Source organism: Hylaeus anthracinus, unplaced genomic scaffold (assembly GCF_026225885.1).
Source record: "Hylaeus anthracinus isolate JK02 unplaced genomic scaffold, UHH_iyHylAnth1.0_haploid 11989, whole genome shotgun sequence".
Lineage (NCBI taxonomy): Eukaryota > Metazoa > Arthropoda > Insecta > Hymenoptera > Colletidae > Hylaeus > Hylaeus anthracinus.
The window spans coordinates 4236385-4259530 of NW_026534337.1; the positions used below are offsets into that span (position 1 = coordinate 4236385).

The window sequence follows — 23146 nt, forward strand, 5'->3', positions numbered from 1 at the left end:
GTAAGTAATTAGATTTCAAGTTGTTACAATATCTCTAACGTTATTTACAAATTCTATACAAGTTGTAATTTTGTTTCTTAAAAACATTTGTTATATACAAAACGTTTTTATCTTTATTTTTGCTTCTTTTTTAACACAGTGTACTGCAAGATAAAATTTTAAATAAAAGAGACATCTATTATAGTTAAAAAGCGAAATAAGTTTATTTCGCATAGCCTGTGGGAGTTAGGTGTGACAATGGCGGTAAAGAACTGAATTAAAACTTCTGGCACGAATTTTATTCCGAGATTTACAACAAAAATGTTTCAACTAGTTAAAATGCCGCTTAATCTTGGGATATGAAACATTGACACGTATAACATAGGTAATACAAGACGATGTGGACAATTCAATAGTTTGCAATGAACTGATAGAATAGATTCATTTTCTATTTACTTAGTGTTGTGTCTGCGTGTTGGATAGGCCTCCTGTGCTTCCCAGAGAGGTGGGTTTCCTAATTAATTGTAATAAGACTCGTTAGCTGATAAATAAGACAGCCGATCCTCTCTAGGCAGCCCACATTCATTACTATTTATCACTTCTATCATGATATTATAATTTAGGTACAATCTTAATTATTCAATATTAATGAGAATATTAATAATTATGTTTTATTTTTTGCATGAATTAATTATAGATTGTAATTATAATTACTTTATAAAGTTTCTTACACTAAGAATCATCAGACATGAAGGAATTTTGGGATTTTAGTTCCTCCAATGTTTGAATTTGTTGACGGAGAAATAATATCCTAGAATATTAAAGAAGAAAATTTATCGCGTTGAATTTGTTAGACTACGTTAAGATGATTATTTAACAGATAAGCTTTGGTTAAGACAAAAAATTAACGTATACCTTTGTTCCTGTAACGTTGCCTGGATTTCTGTCAGCCTCACTATCGACCGTGCCGTTTTTAATTCTGCCGAAACTCTCGTACACTGCAAACTTCCCATTGTGTGTGCTTCTTCGCTAAGTTTCTGTGCCTATAAATCACAATTATTCAAATATTTTATATAGTAAAACACATATATTCATGTGAATACAATTTATTATTTTGTTATCAAATGTGTATACCTGTTTTTCAAGAATATCAGCAGGAAAGGCGCGCACGTGTTGCGTTAAATCTTCCCGATAGTGATTAGCAAGTGATGGTGTTAAAGAAGGTGTTAAGGGAGGCTGCACTCTAGACAATGCTTGTAAACCTGTATTACTTAAATTTCCAAGAGAACCTAATGTGCTAAGACTTTGTAATGAGCTTAGACCTTGTACTCCAGAATTCGTTCCCCCCGGGCTTGTTACTGCAAAACAACAATAAGGTAACAACTACTGGATACTATTTCTATAATAACCATGAATGACGCGGATTCGTAATTCACTGTCAACATACATTTTCGAGCATCGATGCAGTCCTGGGTTTCCGAATGTGTGGGAGTAGGTGGTCCCTCACTTGTAACATTGCCGCTTGTATCAACTTTTAGCGGGACCATTACGTCATTTCCACTATTATTTCGGTCTCCACTAGTTGACTGCTAAAATAATAACATAATTATATAATTTTTATAATTATTGGTCGTCATATGTCAAAACTTCGTACTTCGCCGAGTCTACACGTTTGATTGATAAAGAGGAGTTATTTTTATGATAATATATTACAACTTATAGTTATTAACACTCGAACTACCAAAGACAATGAAAATTTGTTAATGGAAAACGAACAAAATAACACAATTATCTTGCTGAAGATATCGTGAAACGTAAACGATAATCAGAAGGGATTAATTATACATATATTCATATAGTAAAAGTCCAGAGACTTCGTACCTCAAAAAATTACTATAATTTTCCAGCAGTTTAACTCACTAGTTGGTTAAACACGTTAAGGAAATAATCAATTTCGAATTATAAGTGTATGCATACTTGTCGAGACAACAGAATTGCGGCTGTTTGTAGTGTTTGCAATGCCTTCTGCGGTGTAATGTCTGGCTGTTCCTTGTTGCCCGTGATTTGAGACAATAATCTCGGGAGATTTGCTAACGACACAGGTGGTCCTGGAGCATTACTATTTCCTTGTTGTTGTGTTGGTGAATTAAGTTTTCCAGGTGTTTGTGGTGTCGATGGTGGATGTGATGTTAATCGAGGTAATGCTGTAACATCAATTATCAATCTATTACTACTATTCTCCATTGATTCGTCACTGTTATATAGCTTAGGGAGTAGCCTTTATATCAGTTCAAACAAATCTATTATTTTTTTCAAATTTTTATATATTATAACGAATTTGATATATGAACAGAGTTAGAAAGAACACAAAATCACAAATATTACCAACTTTTGATCAGAAAAAAGAAAAAGAAAAAGAATATATCTTCTTAAATCGGACATACCAGTGGCCAACAAAACAGGACCTTGCGGCAGTGGATCGTGGGTACAAGATGTGAGAGGTTCGGAGGTCGGTGTAGAATCGCCCGGTGAAATGTCCATATCCTGAGCTTGACGCTCCACTCCTGCATCTTCTCTACACGGTTCCCGATCTCTTTCTCGTTCTCGTTCTCTTTCCCGTTCTTTTTCTCTTTCCCTTTCCCTAACTGAAACTTCGTCTCTACTACTACCACCGCCGCTTCCACTGCATGAACTCCAATATTCACGTTTGTCGGACTGACGTGATGATTTACCATCTCGCACACTGCTACTGCTATTTGACCGCGAGTTGGAATGTTTATCGTGACCTGTGAGCAAAGAAAATTGAAGACCAAGATCTTCTATACTGATTGATGCTTATTAGAATATGTCAACATTAGTCATAAAAACGAAAAGTGTTAACAGTACAAAAATATTCAGGGGGGTTTTGAACATTTTCTGAGCTAGCTCTATAAAAAATGGCATAACCTGATGTCTTTAGTTACATTTCCTTGATGTAATCTCTTTGAAAATTAATTAACTATCCCAGCATGACTGCCACTGTCAAAAACTTTAACAACCGCTCACACAACATGTGTGTAATGTTACCATCACTGCGTAGATGTGCGGCAGTTTATTTTCATTCTAGGGAAGATGAAACCTCTATTCTTCTAACTAATCTATCTGTGACTTTTTCATTTTTCTCAGAATGAAGACAAAACTCATAGAAAATATAGCACAACTCAGATTCGGGAACTGGTGGGATTGTACTGAATAACATGAAGAAAGGGAAGTCTTGAAAGACATTCTAACAATGGCAGAATTGGTGGAACTGGACTTGCATCAAATCCTAAGAAGGCTACTTTGAGAGAGCTGACACTTTCACCTTTCAACTTAAAAATTACTTGTTACTTTTTGTTGTTTTAAGTATCAAAATTACTCGACAGCTAGTCTTAAATTGTACAGTAATTTCGTGGAACAATAAACAATAATCTCTCGTCGGGTGTATGGCAAAATTGTGAAAAGCAGTAGCAATTAAATTAATCGATGAGTATGAAAGAATGTATAAGAAAAATAAAACGTGTTAATCACTAATATAATGTAATGTAATCAGTTTTGAATGAAGAAGGTGGTTATTATTATAATCCATATTCAACATTTAAAAATGCTAAAAAACTCTTTCATGCAATGTTACTTTTTATAAAGCCATTTAAAAAAGGTTCGAATACCCTCTTGTACTATTTAAAACAATTAGAAAATCACGTGATTGAACAATGTAACACTGGAATGTAATAACTAACGGAATATTAAGAATGAAAGGATATAATTTATTACAATAGTATAATAATACTGAGTACCCAACTTGTATAGCATATTACAGATTTTAAACTATTGGGTAACTTACCCTGCATCATAGTTAGTCAAACAGGTGATATAATTATTTTGAATAGTGTATATTTTGCTACCATTAATCAATACTATGTATTATAGCGTAAACAAATATTTGTATAGAATTGTTTTTATAGTAAAAAAGTTAGTTTAATGATATAATATTGTTAGACGTACTTGACCTAGAAGAATAATCATTGGACTGACGTTGTCGATTATCTGTTCGACTAATCCATTCCCGTGGTTTTTCCCACTGAGAAACTTCTGTTTTACAGTTGTAATAATACTTCTTGCCCGAAGAACTCATGTGTTCTGACCAATCACCGAACCTGGCAGAACGTTCCATTGCACCTCCTCGTTCATCACCGCGTTTGTCCTAAACAGACTGTTCTAAAATTTCCGGAAACGATTGAATGGATGGAAAATATTTATACAAATGCCAAAACTTGTTCGAAAAGTTGAAATTACATTTGTCCACGTTGCTGATCCTGTTCACCTATCAAATCTCAATTCTTGAAAATGTCTTAACACTTTGAGAAAGACGTATGTAACACTTCTTGTATATTACAATACCTTGGTAAAGTATTAATTTGTATATTATTAATTAATGATGATAATTAATTTGCAAAGTTTAATTATTGTTAACCAATTGCTCATATTATCTTTTACATATTAAACGTAGTGGTTCCATCATTTATAATAAATCATTTAAAATAAATTTATTGGTCTGTGCTAACGGTTATTTTCTATTTCATTAATTAATGATATGTACACGCGACAGCGTTTTGTTTGAAGAATATATTATTTTATTACTAATTTCATCAATAATTATTAAAGTGAATATTGATACTGACCTGACAGGAATTATGTGATGGTTTCCTCTGAGATGAAGACTCTCTCGATGAATTTGATGATAATTTTATAGGATGTAAAATCTGTAAGAACATAAATAAATATTCATTTAAGCATTATATATAAAGTGTAATGTTTACATATAGTATTTAAGTTTCAATAACATATTCTTAAAGATATACAAGTTATTTAAACGAATTTCAGGGCTGTGACCATGTGCAACTTATTCTACAGTCCATAATTGTGTAAGAAAACTTTAAAGACAATAATAATAAATAGAAATGAACAAAAATTCCATCTTGATACAAACTACTGATTAATACAATCACACTGTATTTCACATTGAACGAATACAAGTTTCTCAATAACTGTTTAATTGAACGAATAGTATGAATGCATCGCGATAAAAAGTTTTATTCGTTTAAATGAAAGTCTGTCCATTTCAGATATCAAGAAAATGTTTAGTATTTATTTCTATAAATGTATATATAAAACTTAGGCACATTTAATCAATAATTAGAAAATGAAATAGTTTACAAGTGAAAAGCATGGAATGCTTTACACTTGTAATGACGACATATACACAGATAAAAAAGATCTGTTATTATCCATTTTGGACGAATTCAATAATTATAAAAAAATTTCTTACTTCCCCACTACTCCTATCGTGGTTGGTCCTGTGTTCTGAATCTCTGCTCTCACGGCTTCTCTTGTCTTTTGGGGATCGTGCACAATCTACACATATGCAAGCAAGCATGTTACAGCTGAAAATGTTAAGACACAACCCTGTTTTTATACTGAAGAAAGAAGAATTAAAACTTTAATTCTCAAAGGAAAGAAAAGTCATACAACTGATTTTGCTATAACGCAGTATTCTATTACACAATTAAATGACTGTTCAATATGAGAATCTTCTGTTAATATAATTGAAAATTATTTTACATAAGATAAGTACAAAATAATATATCACTAATATTTAGTATCTTTCAATTAATTAATATTCTTTACGCGTATATAATATTTGCGTGTTTAGCTATTCAATTTACATTTACAAATGACACTTTGAATAATTACCTGTGGCATATGAAAGAAGACATTGATACTTAAACATCTCGTAATAATCAGTAATAATCAGAATACCATTATTGAAGCAATAAATATAAAATGTAAATGTAAATGTAATAAAGATGAATCAAACTATTACAGTATGTAATTACATATTAATTGTATTTTAAGCTATCAATAATATAAACTGTATTCCAATGAAAAATATCTTTTTTTCTCAACAGAAATGAACAGTAATATTTCTTAATATAATAAATTCTTCATATTATAGAAATAATATTATAAGGTTATAGCAAAAATGACTGTATCATTTGTAGTCTTAAAATAACTGTATTTACTGAACTTTCCAATCAATATATACCATTTCATAAATTTATCACTGTATGTTTCTTGGATATTAAAAATACTTCTATCTATTAATAGTATTTTAAACAAAGAATGAGCAAAATTGTTATCTAGACAAAAATTTAAAATAACGAATAAAAGATAAACTATTTGCGATTCATAATATACAAAATAAACTTACATTTCGCATTACTAAGTACAAGTTTTTTTAAATAATTATAGATCATGTTTATTTATCACCTATTATTAAAATAGAATTTTGCCCATCTCTGTCATAAATAGACTGTGGATGTTTATGCATTTATGACAAATGAAAATATGTGGAAATCTAGAATGTGTAGAAATGCAAAACTATATAAAATATCAACAATAATATGCATGTTTTACTATTGAGAAGATAAGACATATTTTTTATTCTTTTTCTGTATCTTAGAAAATATGAATTTGCTTAAACATCCACAGTCTAGTCATACATTATGCTATTCATGTTATAGTTGAGTAATATGAAAAGAATTTAAAAGTTAATTACCAGAATACTTGTCCCTAGAGGAGGATAACTTATAGTCTCTATTTTCTCTCTCCTTCTTGTAAAGGGGCTTGGATGTGTAGTTCCGAGGGCTGTCTCTATCCGTTCCCATGCCCATACCCAACCCCGTTGCTGGACTGTAAGAGTTGCCATTTGGGGAATCTCGCATACGTCCTTCGTAACGATTATCTGACGATGTCGTCGACGAGGAGTAGCCACCCTTAGAACTGCTGTACTTTGCGTTCTGCAAATAGATACATCAAATTTTCCTATATTTTCTTTAAGTATTAACTTGTTTATTTCTAAGAAATATTTGCAACTTACATTTATTAAAAATGTTAACATAATAAAACTAAGTATTAAATAAATTATATTATTTATATCATTACCACTATCACAATAACAAGTAGAAAATATTTATAAAAAGTATAACATATTCATATAAATAAAAAATATAGTTATTTTAAATGTTTTTGTACAGATAGCACTTAATAATGTAGTCTGTTTTTCTTAAACAAAGTTTAACACAGTATTCTGCAAGTCTGTATATGAAGTCTGACTTCAATACATTAATCACAACTAAATTACTATAAAGAGTATAACTTTTAAAAGAATTACTATAAACAAAGCTTCGTCAATGCATTCATGTAATACTTCCAATGTACTGTTAGTAATCTGCATAAAGTAGAAGAATGAATTATTGATTTTCTCAAAGTGAGGTTATGTTTACAAGATCAAACAAGATTTTTATATCCCATATAACAAACCTACAAAGAACTCTATATTGTTCACACCTTAATCAATTGAAACTGTAAATAATATAATAAGAAAATAAATATGCATAATGTACATTTTTATTACTAATTAATTGAGTCAATATTCAAGGACAATATCTTAATCATCTCTGGAAAATGTTTAAATGCAAATATGAAGAGACCAATTAATTTCATTTTAACATTGTTGACAGAATGAGAAATACAGAAGGAAAAACTATCTGCAAAATATATACATTTCTGTTAAACACTCATTAAAGATATGTATTTAAACATTTGTATGCTTTTTTCTATTTATAATGTAAACATTTAGTAGAAAACTAGTTTTGCTAGCAGAGAAATAAATTACAATTAAATTATGTTAAACATTTGTAACAAAATATATATCCATACTTAATGCAAAAAGACTACCAAGTATTTATTGAAAAGGAAAACAAAATTTACAATACGCAAGTCATAACAGACATTTTTAACAAAGTATTACGATAAGAAAATTACTTTAACATTCAATTACAGATAATTCTAATGCAATATGTATATCCATGAAATTCATGATACCTGCAACACTTTTTGGCAAGAGATGAATAAAACACAGATGAACATATATACAAAAGATATGGAAAATGTAATGAACAATGGAAAAGTGAAAAATATTATTTTGTAGTAACATTTTTTTATCAATACTATGCATTAAAAAGGAAAGATTTGTATAGAAATATTTTTTAGTGGAGATCAATGTTTTCAATATTACTCTCTAGTTTTTAAGGTTTAAAACAAGGGGTCTCTGGTCTAAGCCCCTATGAAACCAATTTTTGTTCTTTTTATATTATTTTTCCTAGGTAAAGTATTTTTAAACCAATATTTCAATATTATTTACATTTTAAATATTGTTTTAGATTTTGTCTTAATTACTTGTAATTTTTGTTTATCCTTTAGTTTTTTTCATGTTTTCATATATGTATGAAAAGACAATTTTCCATGCAATGATTTCTATTTTTATTATATTTTACAATTCTATTGTTTTTACAAAAAGTTGTACATTAGATTAAGAATGTTTTGATACTGACCCTTTAAAATTAGAATATACAAATGATTACCTACTATATGTTTAAAGATTGAATCATTTTACTACAAATTTAAAAATTGTTACACATTGCCCATCTATCTGATACGCTATATAATAAATTACCTATTGTTAATGTTAAGCTTTCATCCAAAAAATAAATATGAGATTGATGGTGATTTATCAAAGAATTATGAAAATTACTTAGAACAAATTTAAGATAATCTTTGCAATGTAAATAATATCAAAATAATGGTAGGAATAAAATCAACCCCAGTGGTTGGATTAGTGACTATTTACAGCTCCACCAAAAAATAACACTGTATGCAAAGTTTTATATAAATCTGAGAACAAGAAATCTTAATGTTTCCTTGTAGATGAAATTGTTTAAAAGTGAACTGAGAAAAACGGAATTGATGCATAAAATATAAAAAAACCATGAAAACAATCAACCCAATTGGCTATGCAATGTACAAAGTGAAAAACACAAGGAAATTGTGAAAATTTTAGTTCCTTAAACAAAAATAAAAAAAAATTATAGTATAACCATATTCACTGTCCAAAGCTAGGTTATGCATACTTTCTAAATAGTAAACAACAAAAAAAGTTACTTTTCTCCAAGTCTGATCCATTATCATTGAAAATATATAATGTGAATAAAGTAATATGACCAAATATCACTTTATTTACGATATTGTAAAATTGAAAGTATAATTTTCTTTGAAATAACCATATTTATAACCTTAGCACAAATATAGTTAGAAATATTATTCAAAATAAGAACTGTAAGAGTAAATGCAAATAAAATGGCACATTGAATACATAGAAACTGAAGAAATAAAAGAGTTATTTAAGGAGTCAGGAAATAGATTAAAAATGTTTCATTTTCTGTTTACAGGTAACATAAATGTTTCAAATCTTTTATGATCATGAAAATAAAAAAAAATAAAAATGTTAGAGACAATAATATGTCAACGATCAAACCGATACTTATTAAATTCATGGTTAATTTGGTTGTTAAAATTTAGTTTACAGATTGTAAGGCTGTATAACACAAAAATTGTTCTGCATCTTGTTACAAGAGCTTAATGTCCGCCGAGGTGAAATGCAATAATTTGTAACTCGGATATAAGCCTTAACCATGAAACGAAAAGTAAATTTTCAAATTAACGATATACATAATATTTCTACTGGAACATTTACCCAATTTTTACTCTGCATAATAATTTTAGTTTTTCTGTCCATTTTGGCCTAATTTTCATTGACATGGAATATTCCAAACAATCCATAGAATAATTTAAACAATTCAAGAGTAAAACTAAAACCTTTTGTTTGGCAATTTAAAGATAGAAACGAAAAAGAGAGATATTTTTATTGAAATTATTGTGACCACTCAAGTAAAACTACTTTACTTCTTACGTTTTTTTCATGTGAGACTTGAAATACTGTTTTATTTGCATATACTGTCGCGTCCATTATTCGAATTAGCGTCTTGAAATATTTCGGTTTTAAAGTTTACTAAGCACTGGTGCAATCGCACTGTAAACGAATTACCCCCCTCCGAAACCCCCGACATCAATTACTCGAATGATATTTACCTGATAGGGATGGGCCTGGTGCTTTTCGAAGTACCTGAAATCATACAGAATAAATGGTGAGTAAAGTCGCAAGACAGCGGGTATTCCTGGATGGTAAATGAAATTCCCATCGAGGAAAATCTCCCGCGAATGGCGGTAGTAGTGATGTCGAGTGGGTCGGATGGACGGACTTTGGAGATGAGAGGTGAGGTGAGTAGAGGTTGGTTGTGTCAGGATTGGATATTTGACGGCGGTACCCTACCCATCGCTGATCCTTTGTGGTTTCCTCGCATGCATTACCATCAATGCCGGTATCTGTGGGAAATTCGCGGCCTCGGATGTTCCCTTTTCGGTCGGTCAATGTCATAAAAACAACATTAACGCTTATTTAACAGTCAACTTTCTTTCTACCCGGACGCCATGTCACATACGTGATCGGCCGCTAGCGGTTATTATAGCCGAAAAGTTCGAGCAACGTCTGCGCTTCGATGTGCAACTTCTCTTCTCAGGGGCGTGCATACTAAAGCCAGCGATGGGCAACATTTGACACGAACAGATGAATAAAAATATCGTATAGTGATTTATTTTCAATGTTTATTCAATTTAATACCTCTTCGAGAAAGCTTTTATTTATTTAATGTGTCATACGATTTCATTTTATAACTCAATGGATCAAAAAGCTTTTCAATTTTCATAACTCTCAACTTCTTACCAGTATATTACTGATAACGCGTTGAGTGTATTTTCTTTTGATTATACTTTGTACGACAGTATGTCTCGTAAAGCTTGCATATCAAGCATTGAGAGTTCGTGAACGTATTAGTAAATTGCCCTCGTGCCTAACAAATGAAATAATGATATTTGAATAGTCTCAACTATGTATTTGAGACGTAGCGTTGGGGTTCCTCAAAGGGTGTGGTCATACCTGTTTCTGCGCCTCGAACACCGATGGCACCAAATGCTTCGAGCACGGCGGCGTTAACGTAGCATCGACGGAAGGCATCGCGTTCACTCGATTTTCGAAGAACTGTTACAAGTTTCGAGTGCATCGACAGCAGACGGCGCAAGCCGCAGTAAAATATCGTCGCGTGCGACTGTGCGCTGTTGTGAACGCGAAAGAACCGAAACGATGAGAACGCTAATTCGCGACGAAAAAAGAGTGACTGCCGTACTCGTTTAGTTTCATTTTGTTGCGGGTATGTAGTAGTAATAGTAGTATACAATATAAGAACTATCAAAGAGAGTGGGGGCGTTCGGTCTCTGCGCTCTCGACACGCTTCCAGAAACAAATTCAGATTAAGGGAAACTTCGCGCACGTTCGTTGTTTGTTATACTCCAAATTTTCTGCATGACGTGCCTCAAACACCGACAAGCGATCACATCTAATGATTGTGACAATACACGATTCTGTGCTAAATGCTAATTCGATTTTATTATTTTTTGCTTGATCAGTATACCACGCTGGATGTGACGATGTGACCTAACGAAAGTACGTAGTCTACCCTTTCTCGCATTGTGTGTGTTTTTTTTGGACATACAGTGTCGAACAAAAAGTTCTGCATTGTTTACTTATTCTGTTGTGTTGATAACACAGTATTTCTATGTTTCTAAGTAATTTATTTGTATTTTTGTAAAAATATCAAAAAACCACTTTGGGTCCCCTTTCTGTGAACATTTTTACGTCGATTTATATTTTGAAAATAGATACTTAGGCAAATAGATCTAAATATTAGATCTTCAAACTTAGTTACACACTTTCTTTGTAATCAGAGAAATAATGAATGGAAATAACATAAACGAATTATAGCAAACACCAATTCTTAATTAGTACAGGTCAATTATTAGTATAAACGATATAAAATACAGTTATTAATTAATTATAGAGATATTTTTACATGTAAGTTCATCAGCGTATCCATTGGAGATTGGTTTTACATATTTCTGACAGGACTTTCGTGTTTTCCTGCATTTATTGAGAGAATCAGCCTGACATAAATAACACAATTCTACAATTGCTTTTCTTACTCTTGCATCCTGCTCTTATATAAAAACAGAAGTAAAGGAATGTTAATTTCATTTGATCTATTTAACATTGTCTCTATCGCCAACTTAGATAAAAAATGTCTCATTATTTGCATATTTGGGGCTCGAATTGTAATTATTGATAAATAAAGTTCTTCTCTGAATTGGTATAAAAATGTATGATTGTTGTTTGTTTTTCATTTTATCGTGTTATTGTTTAAAGATTATATTGCATATGAAGCAAGACCGACAATATCAAACATATTATAAAAAAATACTGTCAGGAATTGGTAATTATATAGAATTAAATGTTTTAATGAACCTTTGTTTAACATAGGACTTACTTAATGTAACTTATATGGAGAGCTTCAGAACAAATTAGTCAAGGACTTACTGTATCATGTATAAATTGATACATTAATTATAGTATAATATTATTATACTACAATATAAATATATTTATTTTGTTTCTACCCTGTTTAGATATTTTTTTAGTGGCAATTATGGCTCAGCCTACACAGGACATGGATATAAGTAGTTCCTTTACCTTGAATGACAACTCATCGAATAATGATTCTTCGAGTAATAAACATTAATAATATAATGTAACATGAGAGGTATAAATAAATATATTTGAAATTAACATTCTTTATCTTGTTACTGTAATTAAAATATTAAACTTATATATAACAAAATAAATTTGAATATTATATCAAATTTTGAATTCATAGTATGTTTCATACCTCTCATATAATTTCGTGTAAATAATATCATTAAATATAATTTTAATTTAAATACTTTTTACAGAAAATTTGTACAATAAAGAAATAACAATGGTTGAAAGAAATCAAATAAAAGTGAAACGGATACACAATGATTCCATTAATATATCAGAGAATTATGAACATCAAGAATGTTTTGATAGTCATTCTAACGATGTCAAGACATCTCAAATTACATTTCCGTGGCTTATTAAATTTAATAAAACAATGTGTTCATCTGTGGGGAGTAAAAATGCTCAGTTACTACAGCGTTTAATTTCTCTTTATACACAGTAAGATCATTATTTAATAGCATATAAGTAAAAATGAATTGAATTTAAAGGTTTATTAAATCCTTATTATATTAATATAATTGTTAGAGAAGTCAAGAATATTTGAAATGAAGTACTTTTTTTATCCATATACTTTTTATATAAATTTAATATATGACTATGGAATAATGGATATTACATATTTCAGGAATATTTTAACTAGCATAAATACATATTGTGACAAAGCACTGCATATGAAACAGTTAAAAAATCACATAAATAATACCTTAACATTTTTTCACTTTTACTGGCATGATATTAAAGAGGTACTATTAAAAATTATTACTTTGAAACATAATGTATACAAAGAAGAATTGGAAATTTATTAATAAATTTTATTTGCAGTATGTCAGCGACTACGATACATACTTGAATGCAATGTCAGTGCTGTTAGGAATATACATAGATATGGAGCTTAAAACTTTTAGGCATGCTAAGGATTCTTCCTCGATAATTACGAAACTTATTTCAGTATTATGGATATATTTGAGTATGTTAAATTATACGAAATAATGAATAAAAATAAGATTAATACTAGTACTATTATATAACATTTAATTTTGTTTTAGATAATTCAGAGAAGCATATCTTTAGAGTGTTACTTAAACTTAAACATATTTCTAAAAAATATACTAAAATATATGATCCTATATTCATGTACGTAAATATTTAATATTTTTTACTTTTTATTCAAGAATAGCTAATTTAAAGTGAAGGTATTTTGTATACAATATATATTTTATACACTATTTTTCTTATATTAGGAAAAGTTTCACCTGCTTAAGAAGAAGCATAGAATCTTTAACAGATATAGACTACATCAGATATTTACTTATTTTAAAGATGTGGAAAAGAATGAAGGAAAATTTTAAAGAGAAAAAAGAAGTAAATAAGATAGCTTTAATGATCTTGGGTCCATGTCCACCAAAAATACGTGATGAGTTATCGAACATCATACCAAAACCACCTACAGGCCATAAAAATGAAACGCTTTGGCTGTTACAACCAAATGTGTTTGATTTAAAAACAGCATGCAATAATTTTTTAGCATTTGAAGATGCAATGTCCATTCAATCTAAGGATTCTCATTTAGCAAAAAATCTAGATTTGAATAATTTCGAAAAATCGCAGGTAATTTTTTGGTAATACAACATGTCATTTCTTTAATATATTTTAACTTTTAATATTTCATTGTTTACATTTACAGATTACTTCATTGTATGATATAAATTATATCGAAGACTGTACTATAAATTGTGAATTAAACAGAAGCAAAATGAACAACTCGCGAAGTAGTCATTCTTTCCAAAATATAGTAAATTGCAGTAAACCTGCAAATCAAATATATTCTGTGAAAAAGAGGAATAAGATTAAAAAATATAAAAAAACATCAAAACTGAAACCTGGAGAAATAATATTAATTGATTTAACCGAAGAAAAAGAATCATTACAAGTAAATAAAAGTAAGAAAAAAAAGTCCAAAAGAAAATTAGAATGGTTAAAAATGACGAAGAAAAAATATAAAGTACAGAAGCAAATAGATAAAGTAAAATGCAGAAATCAAGTGGAAATTGCAGATGCCCATAGTACAGAGAATTTCGAATGTTTTACGGATGAAACCTGTTTAAAGTATTTACCAATTTCGGACAATAAAGTTAGTGAAAGTATAGAAAGTTGCAGTAGCTTGGTGGAACATGAACCATTGCAAGATAATACTCATTATATTAATTCTCAGAATATACATGATTACGTTTCCAGCAAAAGAAACAAAGAATTAAAATGCATGTTGCAGCATAAACAATGTGATATCTGTACTTTATCGTTGAAGCAAAGTGATATACAACACAACAGAGTTTTATCTTTATTGAAATTTTTAAACGCTGTTGGACAAAATATTAAAGAACCGAAAACCATATTAAATCTATTTAAAGAAAATAGAGAACAAAATGTAATGTCGTCGCAACATACATTTCTTTCTAGAAGTACAACCAATGAATCTAATGAAACACATACTCAGGGTAAGGAAGAAACATTTTCTCAGCCAAAAAGTTCCATAGAGACAATATTCTTGTCAAAAGAGTGCCAAAACAGTATTATAAACACCCAGTCTATAAAACAAGAGTTACCAACAAGTACAGATTGCAGTGCAACAGAAACTGATGCTTGCTGTCAAAATGATTGTCATTCACATGACTGTAGATCTATGAATACATATTCGCAAGTAACCGAATCTGCAAAACAAAAAGTCTCGTGTGATACTCACGAATGGACGTGTTGCAGTAAGAAAATCGAAGTAAAACCTTTTTCTTGTCATAATTATAGTACGTATAATACAACAAAGAGTGAAGATACGACGCAAACTACAATAGGCGATAACACTACGGATAAAAAATCAATTTCCGACAAAAATATAATGTGTATGCTGAGCGATCTGGACAAATGTATGGACGTTTTAAATCGCATCGGTGAACACATTATGACTGTACACGCAGAAAAACAACGATCAGAGTGTTTAGACAAAACTGACGCGTGTTCTGTTTCTACTACAGTTTCTGGGAATCAGATTGCAAAGTCATCTTTGGGCTGGACACAAAATACCAATTTATTAACGAATTCGGAAAAACTTGGTAGAATTTTAGAATTATACGGAAAGAAAGAATTTCTGAATTCGTGCAATTGTAAAGATTTTCACAGAGGATCTAACCAGGAAAGTAATGTAGTGTCAAATGACAATTGCAGAAAATTAATGACTTCAACATCTCAACCAATGGAATTACATTCCTATGAAAAAGATCATGTCACCTTTTCTGAAAATAAGTTATCCGAAAGTTTTATTTCAAGTCATATAAAATCTGAATTTGACCAGTCTATTAAAGAGGAAGACAGTGAAAATCTTGAAGTTATGACAGATCATCCACGGAAAATAAGTGGACATAAAATTGCCATGATAACAAATAATCAAGCATACGCAAGTGAATCTTCAGCCTACGGTTTGAAAAATACCGAAGACTTGAATGAGGATATAAGTTGCGAATCTAGATTACAAAGTTTTTCGTTAAAAAATGATGGAATAGAAACACATTTTACAGACGAGTATGAAAATATTGATATTTTAGACAGCATTCTGAATGGGGATATGACTATGGAAGATGAACAAGAAATTTTAGAGGACTCGCAATCCTCGTTGATTTCGCCGATCAATTATGATAATTCAAATAATGTGTTAAATTGTATTTCAGAATTTTTCTTACAAGCTGAACATACATATAGAAATGAACAGAAAGAAAAACATATTACTTCAGACACAGAAAATTCTATAACACCATTACCTGAAGGTAGCCTGGGAACAACAGGAATATTAAACTCTTTATTGGATTTTGAGTTAACAAATATGGATTCTCCTCCAAATGATTTTATGTACTCCAATGTACAAACAGTTAATCCGCGGTTAATTAAAAAAAGCTTTGAAGGGGACATTTTTTCAATTAATGATAATAATATTTCGGAGTTGAATTCTCAAGTCGAAGAAATGATTACAATTGAAGAAAACGATAAAAACGATTCGCATCTACAGGAGAAGAAGAAATCGTGTAATAATCAAAACGATTCAATCGATAGTAGGGTGAATACAGTTGAGTTTGGATTAAACTCTAATAAAGAAGACATACTCGAATTTCCTTCATTAATTAAAAATATATCTTCTTTCTCTAGTCAGTCGACTATTTTAGTCAATTCAGGTAACGCATCTTCTGAATTAAAAGAATCTCTTCCTAAATACAGTCTTTCTGATCCCGCCGATAAGCTTAATAACGAGACTGTAATAGAAAAATCTTATATTTTTCAAAAAGAAGATACAGTTCAATCTTTCGGTGATACAATAAATCGTGTGTCGCCTGAAACATATACTTCCAATGAAATTCCATTCAATGCCTTAATGAACTGTACAAGTCAACGGGATAATTTTTCATCATCACATAAACATACTTATGTGGAACTCAGAACAAGTCCTTTTGTGATGAAGCAATCTTCAGATTCTGACTTATTGTCTTCCACAGATTTAATACCATGTAATACTGTCACACAGTGCGAACTTGTAAAATGTGAAAATTCTTTAAAACCAAGAAATATTCAGAAGAACATACAACATAACTGCAAAGAAAGGCAAAATCATATTATGAATCATAGAATAGAAATTACTTCACAATCTAGATCATCCAAGCGGAAGGTAAGATATAAGAAGAAGATTGAAAAGGTGGAGAGAGAAGAAGCACCTTCGTCTATTGTTGAACATAGCCAAGATGAATTGAGCTTAAGGTGTCCACAACTTACTGTAATCAATCCCTTGAATTGCAAGGATGTTCAAAGCACATGCGAATTACCATTATCATCATTTCACACGTCATGTCGCCAAAAATCCCCTCATACTGTATGTACATCTAGAAATGTGTACAAGCAATTAAAGTGTGTAGGCATTCAACAACTAAGAAATATGTCTCCACGTAAACAACAAATTTTACTAAACTTTCACGGGGATTCTACAACAAATACAATCTTCACGGAAGATTCCAAATTGGAAAAACCTCAACACAACATGGAAGATAACATCTGGGAAGATTCAAGCGTGTTGTATAAATCTGTGGAAAAACCACGTACACTAGGAAACAAGACGTGCTTTAAGTTTCCTAAAAGAAAGATAAAGATCGACGCAGACATTACTAAAGTGAATCTTACGACAGATAAACATGTAACCGAAGTTTCAAATAATATTCTTATTAAGTCTGATATTAAGTGCACATTACAAAACATAGATGCACAGTCATCAAAGTTTATCAAAAAACAAATCGTTGCAACTCTAGATGAAGAAACGCCTCTGAAGAAAAGGAAAGTAGCGCCTAAATTTTCAAGCTTAGAAGCAAATGCTGTCATTTGTTCTGTAAATCAACAGGAAGCGCAACAGAAACAATTCACTTCTGCAAAGAAAGGTAAATTTATTCCGATGCTTTCCTTATCTCATTCCGCTTTAAATATAAATTGGCGCTTATTTCAAATATTGATTTCTATTTTCATCTACCTTTTCGATATAGTTTTAACTATAAACAATAGCATCGGTAAGTTTTGTACTCTCATGAATTAGAGTCTTTCATAATGTACTTATACTCTAAAGCACAAAGTGGTAAATAGTTCGTAATATCTACACGGAAGATCAACACTGGAAGATTTTATTTTACAAATTTCATGACTTATAATTACTTAGTAATCTAAATTTTGTATACAAGCAAAAATATAGTTATATATACGTTAATTAGTTTAATATGAATTTATAGTTTGAGACTGAATAGTTGCATTTAAGATGGTAGTATCGTTAATATCTGAGTAAGTCAAAAAGTGACAATGTATTATGTATTTATATTTGTCAATAATGTTTCAACATACGAAAATCCTGTTATCTATAAAACAGTAATATTAATCAGGTAAGTTTAACTTGTGCATTCATGTAGATTTCTAAATAATTTTTAGTTACATTGGAAAATTTAGTTGGAAATTTCTAATAATATAGACCAGTATTTTTAAATATTGTGGAGAGGGGTATAATATAATTCTAAAAGTATGTTTTTCTTGTGTCATTTTAAATACATCATGCTCATCTCATTGAAGAAATGTCCTTATTCGTAAAAAAGACGAGCAAATTAAGAAAAAACTAATAAATAAAAAATTCAGTTGATAAAAGTAACTTAGTTGTGAGTACAGAAAATTTCTCTTATTTTTGAGAGAATTGTCTAACGATTTTGGACATCACTGATGTATATCAATTCTCATTTGGATGTTTTATAAATAAGAATACTATTCGTATTTATAAATTATTAATAGTATAACATTATTTTATACCAATTACGTTTCTGTTTACAGGTTTCATATGTACAAATAGGAGGAAAAACATGGTAGGTGAGTACACGTAAAGTGTGTACAATGTTTTTACGATAAGCCTTACCCACCCATTAATATAAAGGAGTGTTTTAAATATATTTATAAATAAATTTCTATAAAGTTTATGAACTTCATAGAATGGGAAAATATTGCTAAAGAAACATTATCAAAATGTATGTGCAGTTTCTTCATAGTAACATGAATTTATGATTTCTAAATAATCGTATACCTAATTGACTTTTTAAATCAGTGCAGTCCACGGGTGCAGCCTCTTACACTAAAAGCTCCGTAAGCACCAAATTTACACGATAATGGCTAATTATAATACATGTAAACTTTGATTATTATTCATGAGAATTATATTATCCAAATTTTAAAATCATAAGGATTAATTTATGATAATTGTTATGAAACAGTACAGTTTTACATATTTTTACTAATCCAACAAAGTAGAATTTGCACAATTGCAATATGTTTGTTCTATCTTATAAAAATTACATTATTTTATTTGTAATGTCGGTTAGGAAGAAGTTCTATATTTATAATCATACTCTTAATAGTGATTGTGATTACGAGACTTTATTTTCAATTTCAATGAACCTTTACTGTATTTTATTAATTTTTATAAATCCGTGATTTTATTCACGAAACATTACAAATTTTATTTGTTCGATTTAATGTTAGATACTGTAGTTATAATTTTTATAAATTCCTTTCACTGTAAATTAAAACCCAGGTAATATTTTCTTTACCACAAGTAGTAAATACAAAAATATAATTTCACCTCTTAAAATTGTCATATATTTATCTCTAATAAAGAAATACATGTATCCTTTATTGAACTTGAAAATAAAAGTGTCGTTGATTATAGTATTGCAGATTGTATGTAAAAGTATTACTGTATCCTCTAGGAATACATTAGTTTCAAAGGTTTTTAAATGACAGGTTTTATATTGCAAGAATATTCTATTTTCAGTGCAAAGATACATATTGTGATTATGTCTGCTCACTTAAGAATTTTACTTTACAGAGTGAAATTCCTCAACAAGCATGTAGAATATTTTCAATGATTACCTATATATTACATATTGATTGTTTGAAACCATTCAATTTTTCTAAAGTATTTGACTAAACATGTACATAGCTGTAAATAGTCATAACAAAATATGCTTTTAAACATAAAGTTTATATACGAAAGCATTTCATCGATCTCTTCAACAATTTTTAGAATAAATTCTTTATACAATTTTGGTTTTTGTACTTATATTTTGAATGGTTATTGTTAGGATTTTAATGGTACAAATTACTAAGCTATAAGTAAACATTTTTAAGCACCTTATTTACGAATTCTTTGTAGATTTATGCTCAGGTTATCATTCATTGTTTACATTTATTTTAGACTGAACACGATATAGTATTTTTTTTAAAGTAACAATATTAAAGGACATATACATTGCCAAATATTTTTTTTAATTAATCTAAATTGCGTGACAAAGAGGGGAAGTGCATTAGACTGCAGTGTATTAATAGAATATTTTATGGTTCTAGATTTTTAATTTTTTCTTAAAACAAATAACATTAAATAATGTTAAATCGATTAATACATCACATACGGTTTGCTCAAAAAGTACTACCTACTAATATTTTACAAAAATGAATAATGCAAAGAAATAAGTAATTCAAACAAACAAACTATTTTTGAAATTTTATTATACACTTGTGAAAAAACTATTATTTAATCATTCTTTTCTGTGAAACCAAATATTTTCATCTACCTTTTTTCTCTTACTATGCCAAAATTACAAGAATGAGTTTTATTAAATTTAAAAGTAGGTACTACTGTTAGAGCAACCATCACGAAGGTTTAGCTTTATACCATGTAACTAAGAATGTAGAGATAGTGACAAGAAACAAGTATACTACATTCATTAATAAAATCCATTGTTAATTTATAAAACTATGCACTAATTTTTACAAGATATGAAAGTTAAACAATCGATGCAAATAAAGGATAATAGTATTAATTTAGACTTTTTTTAAAATAGTATGGTTATCAAAACTTCTTGATTGGTCATTTTCGGTGTATATAAATTATTGTTAGAATAGCAATGATATCTTCAACATTGTTTGCAATTTAATTATGAAATGCGAAATAGTGTATAGTTTTACATTAATAGTGTAGCTAATAATACCTAAAAAGTGAGAAGTCAGACATCTGTACCTTATGTTTATGAGTATTATTTAAATTCCGACTAGTTCTCGTTTACTAATTATAAATACGTGTAAGTTACTTTATAGTATAAAACTTCTTGTTTACTACTGACACTCTACTAATTTATCGTTTACCTTGTATAGCATTAAATTTTAGCCTGTAGACATTCCATGTGATTATCTTGCCACAAGTTTTCCTTTAACTAACTTCCAAGATTACTTTTATATGTCACATAAATTTAATTATAAGTTATCCGACGAAGTTATTACTTTCCTATTATACGTTTTAAATAATAAAGTAACCTTGGATATAAACATCCTTGGTATTCAATGGTGTTCTTAAATACAGTATTAACATGAAATTCAACCATGAAAACTATTTTGTATTCTGGGATTTTGTAGGTAGTAATGTAAGTATAGTGGTGCAAACAGCCTTGTGTATTTTATAGAGAGCTATATTCTCGTTGGAATATTTAAGGACTGGATTTAAGCGGCAACTACATCATTATACAAATTTGCTTATTACAAAGGACAGATTAATAAGTCATTAGATATAAACGGTGCGTGAATAAGACAAAAGTGTATCTATTGACATATTTATGTTGCGCAAAGGAAAATCTACTTGCAAACTGATTTAATTTATGCAGATAGATACAGAGCTTTCACAAGAATATCCTCCGAAAACTTAATTTTTTATATCATCAGAAAATTGTAACTGTAAACAATTTTATGAAAATTTATAAACCTGCGTATGTAATTGATTTTATGAACATGTAATGATACATTTTATGTCACAGGATTAATCCATTAATGCCTAGGCTTCTTTTCATTTTCAAAGATAAACTAAATTTTAATATTTTGTTGTTAAACAGTAGTTTTGTTAACGGTAATAGACATGTATGTAAGTTTTTTTTTTTACTAAGACGTTGAAACTCGGAAAAATGTATAATGTTTACATACTAATTTGTATTTTATGTATTATCTGATTTGTTAATAATACATTAACAAAATTCTACAAGTAGAACTGACTAAGCTAATACAAAGAATAAAAAGCTACGCGTTTTATTAATGAATGATTGTATCTTCTTATAATACAATACACTGAATATATGAATTGTTCAAAACGTGATTTTGCGATAATAAAAACAATACTTCCATTAATTGATAACGTTCTTATGAAACATAGAATAATGGAACGATTTTTAATTTAGTCGATCACTTAATGATATATACATGATATATTCGTGCCCTGTATTTAAATTATTAAAAATGTTTTGTAATAGCAAATGTTTATACGATCGTATAATCAAAACGCTTAACAAAATATACGTAAAAGAAAATTTCAATGTACTAAATTCTGAAAATATTTCATGTATATTAAGTAATTTCGTAGCTTTCAATTTCCAAAGCATTTTTATGTCTGTGAATACAACGTTAGTATCATAGTAATATAATTTTTATGTATGAAAAATGAGATATGTGCCATCATATTTGATTAAACAATCATGCGTACAAAGATGAACATAGGTATTATCATTAGCACTTAAATGAGCGCATATTATTTGTCCAGGAGCTTTACTCTAATAAGATCAATGATTTCCTCGAATATGAGAAAGAAATGAGATCTTTTGCGGCTTTAAAATACGTGAAATGTTGTGAGCGGTTTTTTAATCGTTAACATCATTATTTTGTATACATCAATGTCAGTTATATTTTGATATTTTATACGTTTTATGTAACTTACATAAATTATGGAATTACATTAGATAACCCACAATGTACAATGCAGAGACTGAACAAAATAAAACTTCTTTTCTTTAAGAATTTGCCTATGTTAAAATTTTCCATTTACTTTTCCCAATAAATCAA

At 29.4% G+C, this 23146-nt stretch overlaps 3 protein-coding genes across 14 annotated transcripts in view; 1 reads left to right on the plus strand and 2 right to left on the minus strand.

Moving 5' to 3' along the window:
* Positions 1-263: 263 nt before the first annotated feature.
* LOC128888025 (WW domain-containing adapter protein with coiled-coil) lies at positions 264-10478 on the minus strand. Of its 3 annotated transcripts, XM_054144616.1 has the most exons (13): positions 10289-10477; positions 10048-10081; positions 6617-6857; positions 5327-5412; positions 4680-4760; positions 4003-4201; positions 2424-2765; positions 1957-2183; positions 1427-1568; positions 1114-1337; positions 895-1022; positions 711-790; positions 264-493 (listed from the first exon to the last, which is right to left on the minus strand). In XM_054144616.1, the coding sequence occupies exons 1-12, from the start codon at positions 10327-10329 to the stop codon at positions 712-714; spliced, it is 1824 nt and encodes a 607-aa protein (XP_054000591.1). In that variant the 5' UTR covers positions 10330-10477; the 3' UTR covers positions 264-493; position 711. The 3 variants fall into 3 exon arrangements, with proteins under 3 accessions (XP_054000591.1, XP_054000592.1, XP_054000593.1); XM_054144617.1 differs by having other exon boundaries at positions 264-790; positions 1427-1565; positions 10289-10478; XM_054144618.1 differs by lacking the exons at positions 10048-10081; positions 10289-10477 and having other exon boundaries at positions 264-790; positions 5327-5441; positions 6617-6757.
* Positions 10479-10747: 269 nt separating this feature from the next.
* LOC128887991 (uncharacterized) lies at positions 10748-23101 on the plus strand. Of its 9 annotated transcripts, XR_008460126.1 has the most exons (11): positions 10749-11222; positions 11479-11515; positions 12532-12630; positions 12856-13102; positions 13290-13407; positions 13487-13631; positions 13711-13798; positions 13906-14272; positions 14349-18612; positions 19049-19239; positions 19317-23101. XR_008460126.1 is itself a non-coding variant. In XM_054144543.1 (10 exons), exons 3-10 carry the CDS (start codon positions 12552-12554, stop codon positions 19096-19098), a joined length of 4869 nt encoding a protein of 1622 aa, XP_054000518.1. In that variant the 5' UTR covers positions 10749-11222; positions 11479-11515; positions 12532-12551; the 3' UTR covers positions 19099-23101. The 9 variants fall into 9 exon arrangements, 1 of the variants encoding a protein (XP_054000518.1); XR_008460124.1 differs by having other exon boundaries at positions 19049-23101; XM_054144543.1 differs by having other exon boundaries at positions 14349-18123; positions 19049-23101.
* Positions 17151-23146, minus strand: part of LOC128887993 (MATH and LRR domain-containing protein PFE0570w-like) — a 39555-nt gene continuing 33559 nt past the window's right edge. The window contains exons 10-11 of one of the 2 annotated variants that reach the window (XM_054144547.1): positions 17471-17577; positions 17151-17290 (exon numbers count right to left, since the gene is read on the minus strand). The gene's annotated coding sequence lies outside the window, so the exon portion shown is untranslated. Of the gene's footprint in view, positions 17291-17412; positions 17578-23146 lie in introns of both variants that reach the window. The other variant, XM_054144546.1, reaches the window with a different exon arrangement.

Bases quoted from the DNA above. Each gene is read 5' to 3' on its own strand.
- LOC128887991 (XM_054144543.1), top strand. From the start codon at position 12,552: ATGGCTCAGCCTACACAGGACATGGATATAAGTAGTTCCTTTACCTTG. The intron at 12,631-12,855 runs GTAATAAACATT...TACTTTTTACAG, and splicing joins ATCGAATAATGATTCTTCGA to AAAATTTGTACAATAAAGAA. The intron at 13,103-13,289 runs GTAAGATCATTA...TACATATTTCAG, and splicing joins TTAATTTCTCTTTATACACA to GAATATTTTAACTAGCATAA.
- LOC128888025 (XM_054144616.1), bottom strand. From the start codon at position 10,329: ATGGTAATGCATGCGAGGAAACCACAAAGGATCAGCGATGG. The intron at 2,766-4,002 runs GTACGTCTAACA...CTTTGCTCACAG, and splicing joins TGATTATTCTTCTAGGTCAA to GTCACGATAAACATTCCAAC. The intron at 2,184-2,423 runs GTATGTCCGATT...TTGATGTTACAG, and splicing joins TCCTGTTTTGTTGGCCACTG to CATTACCTCGATTAACATCA.